Source organism: Phallusia mammillata, chromosome 2 (assembly GCF_965637545.1).
Source record: "Phallusia mammillata chromosome 2, kaPhaMamm4.hap1.1, whole genome shotgun sequence".
In the NCBI taxonomy this organism is placed as follows: domain Eukaryota; kingdom Metazoa; phylum Chordata; class Ascidiacea; order Phlebobranchia; family Ascidiidae; genus Phallusia; species Phallusia mammillata.
Window position 1 is genome coordinate 4374990 of NC_137253.1, and position 4813 is coordinate 4379802.

General features: G+C 35.8%; 1 protein-coding gene and 1 long non-coding RNA gene across 2 annotated transcripts; both read right to left on the reverse strand.

Annotated features, from left to right (window-relative positions):
• Window positions 1–512: 512 nt before the first annotated feature.
• On the reverse strand, window positions 513–2107 carry LOC145213814 (sterile alpha motif domain-containing protein 3-like). Its single transcript, XM_080082221.1, has 6 exons — window positions 1848–2107; window positions 1677–1767; window positions 1483–1620; window positions 1169–1367; window positions 939–1073; window positions 513–782 (listed from the first exon to the last, which is right to left on the reverse strand). Coding segments are annotated over exons 1-4 (420 nt in total). The 5' UTR covers window positions 1850–2107; the 3' UTR covers window positions 513–782; window positions 939–1073; window positions 1169–1178.
• Window positions 2108–2220: 113 nt separating this feature from the next.
• Window positions 2221–4254, reverse strand: LOC145213815 (uncharacterized). The gene is made up of 3 exons (XR_013856892.1): window positions 3910–4254; window positions 3270–3428; window positions 2221–2417 (listed from the first exon to the last, which is right to left on the reverse strand). It is a non-coding gene; the product is annotated as an uncharacterized LOC145213815 (long non-coding RNA).
• Window positions 4255–4813: the final 559 nt, after the last annotated feature.

The window sequence follows — 4813 nt, forward strand, 5'->3', positions numbered from 1 at the left end:
GCGGGATTCAATCATGACTAAAGCAATTTAAAAGTAATTAACGTGTATTTTGATAGAGGTTTGAAAACGAATGGCTGTTCCTACCCTATGTAGACGTAACAGAACCAAACTGTTATGATCTACTCTAAACCTATTGACGCATTGACAATGTGCACCAGAAATATATCATATAAACATGTTCTATATTTGAGTAAAAACTTGGACATTATTAAAAGACTGTTTTAACTTAACAAAGATTCAAAAACTGTTAACTTTAACAGAGTTAAAGTGCAGCCTAACTGCACTGTAAATGGTAGTCGTGGAAACTAACACCAAAATTGGTGGTCCACAAACTCCAACCTAGGGTGGAGTTGCTTCCCACCTTTAGATAACGAAGGTGGTAAGTTCCACCTGTGAACTCCACCATAGTAGGTGTGAATTTGCCCCCATTGGTGGCAACCACCACTCAGCTGTCTGCACCACTATAGGGTGTCGGTATCTCCACCTGCAAAGGTGTTCCAGTACAACAGGGTTTCACAAAAGTTATTTGCAAAACAGGTTTCACAAAATTTACTTTGCACTTCGCTTACAGCTTGTTTGAAACACGCTGTACACCAATGTGACGATTTTTCAGTGGTAAATTTAGAATACAGCAGAAAAGTTGTAGAGACTTGACCAATTGTTTCGGAAAGCAAATGTCGAACAACCAATAGCTGCAGATCATTGCAACTACGGCTTGTGGCAAATTAGGTGCAACACATAACTTCTTTCCACCAACAAACACCAAGTATTCTTTCATCCTCCTGCATATTATAAAACAAGTTATAACCCACAGCATTTGCGCAAAATAGCATCATTTCAAAGTCAATTACAATTTAAAATAAAAATATTACTGGTACATCACCCATTGCTTAAACCGTACACATATTTTAAAACATGAAATTTAAATTAATATATACCTGTGAAATGTACTTGGTGATTATGATTAGGTTTAATAAGATTCTCCAGTCTCTGCAGCATTTTTGGTCACCAAATTTTTCCATGAATGTTTGCAATACATCTACTTTAAGAATCAATTCTGTTGCCAAAAATATCTGAAACAGACAAATCACTGGACATTCCAATTTCAATAAAATGGTTATTACATTAAAATGGGTACATTAAATATAATGTGAAAAGATCCACCTACCAAATTGATTTCATGAAGTGTTGGAAACTGCATGGTCTAAAATGTCATTACTTGCTGCACCTCTTGCAATGATATTTCTCCAAAACTCGAATGTACACTTATGGCAGTCTTCTATTAAATCATGACTTGGATGTGGTTTGGCCAGCTCCAATTGTGCTATTTTAGAATGCAGTGCAACGGATTCCTCATCTTCAAAACTCTGTATGCAAACACACAATTTGGAACATAACCTCACTTTTGGTGATTAACTGAAAATAAACCTATGTAACTTGCTAAACCTAGAAAACTTTTAATAAATATATGTACATACTCACATCTTTAAACAACCTCCTTGAAGAATCCTGCCTTTCTCGACCGCCATACTTTATTTTCATAGCAGCAATTTGCACATCTGAATGAAGGGGTCTTCTTATGTCTTTAAATCTTTGTCGCAAACTACAAACCCATGTGCTCTACAAAACAAACCAAAATCAGTACTGTGCTGGGCAGAAATCTCGCACCTACTTACTATTGGACTGCTACTGTTTTGATCTTGCAATACTGGATATGCCTTTACTAATTCCATTAATACTGTTCTCATTTGTAAGGGTGATGGGTACCTGTAATTAATTTTTACAGTATTAGTAATATTTAATGTGTACGTTACAAGCTATTTTCAAACAAACTATATCACACTTACATATTATGTGGTAAAATTGAATCACAGACGAGTTGAACAATTTTGCTCCTAATTTTGTTGGTTAGTTTGCTTGGATAGTTGCAATCTTCCAAAGCATCACCAATGAGTTTTGGAAGCTTGTATCTAACCAACCATCCATCAGTTTCTACTGAGGGGGATGTAGTTGAAAGTGAAGATGAGGATGAAAGATGTGTTGCAGTCTCATTATCATTTTGTATCTCCGGTAAACAATCTGAAAATTATTTAATCGCATATTTCTAAGCCAAAATTGTACAAATACAAACAACATTAAGACATATTGTCACAATCAACATGAGTGTAAAACATTAACTGGTGTATTGTATTACATGCAAATACCTTTGACAATAAGTTTGCCACTTTCTGGCAAATCTGTTAGATTATCTACATCCACCCAGTCATTAAACGTTTGTGAGTAAAGCTGAATTGAGAACGGATGGGTGATATTGAATGTAGTCTCAATTTGATTGGTCACATCCAGTTTTGATATACAGGTTAATATCACTTTTCTCTCACCACAGGTCACATGATATTCCATATTTACTTTTTAATCTGCGAACAAAAATAACCTTAATGACGGTAACAAGGATGATACAGGAGATAAAAAGCAACCTAAATTATTATCTAAACATGCTCTTGCACATTACATAAGCACTCACTGAAACGTTTGGAAATTAAACATGTCATATTTTACGAAACCACTATAACACCACCATTTAAACCGAAATGTAAAATATATTTGACACCCTTTGGTTTGGTGAAGAATACTTTCTGGAGCAAAAGTTTATTGTGCAACACAATGGCGGCACAGTCACATGATGATGTTCATTTCTTAAATATTAAAGGAGTTTTTTTTAGAAATGCATTGGCAAACACACGTTTCAGTTTCATGTGGACATAAAATTCCAGCTTACATTGTTTTTTTATTTTGATCTGAGATTTGTCTTCAAATGTACATACTTTATCAGTTGCAAGAAAAACAACATACACAACTCACTTTTAATGAACCTACAAGTTGAATCTATATTGCTGATACATATAATTTTAAAAGGTATTTTTATACTTAACACAACCAATCCACAAGACCAACAATTACCAAATGCATATAAAATAAACCAAAAACTAATGGACAAGCAGTATTGTCTGAACCAGTGTTTCTTAACTAATTAGCTTGTGGGCCATATAGTAGTTTGTAAAGTGCTGATGTACCAATTATCAAGACCTGCTAGCCATACTGATGAGAAAGTGGGCCATTTTTTTCTAAAAAAACGTTGACTTGGTCACGCAATAAAATAGGTTAGAGTTACACAGGTCTACTACGCAACTCCATACATTTTAAAAACTTTAATATGCATCCAGTTACTGGTCAGTTTGCAAGGTAAACAAAAAGTATAACCAACAAACCTTAAAACTGTTTCCGATCCGTATCCAAACTCCAAATCCTCCAAATCGGCACAAAACGTGGCGTCTGCGCAAGCTGAACTCTGGGTGTGGCTTACCGCAAACGTCATAATAAAACAAACATGCCCCTGCAACTCAGCTTGGGCGATCCCAGAATTCTGTCTGATGTAACAATTGGGATTGTTATGCGACAATCTATATCTTGCTGTGTTGCTAAAGCTTCACTAACAATGAAAACTTTTTCACCGGTGATTTGTTCATTTTAATTATACTCGTATTTCTACCAACTCCCCTAATATTATGATGTATACTGTATAGCGTGCATAAGTCGCGTTGATGAGATCCAGCGTGATAAATGTGCATGTTTTTTTCTTCAAAAAATGCCACTGGCTCGTTTGGTTACAGTTCTAAGTCGCGACTGCCATACATTGCTGCTACGGATTTCGCTCTTAGAACGTAAAAGTAACATGTAGGATACTAACATCTGCCTTAAACTTCTGAAAAACTTTTCAATTTACGTTACATGGACTGCAGTTATAGGAAGGTTTGTTGTAAAAAGATGCGTTGTTTAAATACAAATATACTACCTGGTTTATTTGTCAGTATAGTAATCATTTATACTAGAGTAAATACAATTCCAAACCTCCAATGTCGTATTTCCACGGCTTGAACATATTTCCAAACCTTGACCGCAATGAAAACGGAAGAGAAATCCTAGCACCAAATGGTCTAAATCGCGTATTGACCGCCTAATTGCAAGTTATTGCAGTACCCAAATTGTTTCAAACGATTAGCAATGTGTTACCGCGTCTTTTAAAATACCTTTGCGCATATACCCACCCTTGTGAGAACTGAGGGTTGGTATTTACACCAATACTATAGGACGGGTGGAAATTTGGTCTTAAAATGGTGTGAAATTACACCTTTTAAGCTGTACCACCCCAATAGGTGGATCATACCACCTTTTATTTTCCCCACCCTTTGTTTTCCACCATTTCAATTTACAGTGTGCAAACAAAACTAAATTATAAGCTGAGTTATTGGCTTGGCGTATTTCTAATTTTGCTCATCCATGCCCTAAAACTGTTACATGAACAAAGTAAGATCGAATTATATCTAAACCTTGACCAAATACTTAACTTCCCGTGACATTTTATCCGTACATGCTGTTGTAGTGTTTGTACAAAACCCAGTCAGGTTTGACCTATCAGCTATAGCTGAACAAACCGACGTACTTCATTATCGGCAAAATGTGTGTTTGCTCAAGTGAAACAGTCAACATAGTTTGTATCGCAGTCTGTGCTAGCACGATGAAGTGAAACGGTTGACTGCTTTTTATGTTCATTTGAAGCAACTGCCATTTTCATAATAACGTCTATTACAGCAGTTTATACAGTTAGTGTATGTCTAAAGATTCATGGTTTGAAATTTGAGCACGACTCTAGTCCTCATAGTGTCCTACACAACTAGCGGGTGAAGTTAAGAGGTTGGACAAAAATAGCTGTTGTATTTTGGTTATGTTGTAGGCGTTCAAGGACGTTTGGGTT

What these genes read in the sequence shown, in the direction of transcription:
- LOC145213814 (XM_080082221.1), bottom strand. An exon ending in AAAACAGTAGCAGTCCAATA is followed by an intron (nt 1,621 to 1,676) that starts GTAAGTAGGTGC and finishes TTTGTTTTGTAG; the next exon opens with AGCACATGGGTTTGTAGTTT. An exon ending in CAAGGAGGTTGTTTAAAGAT is followed by an intron (nt 1,368 to 1,482) that starts GTGAGTATGTAC and finishes GTTTGCATACAG; the next exon opens with AGTTTTGAAGATGAGGAATC.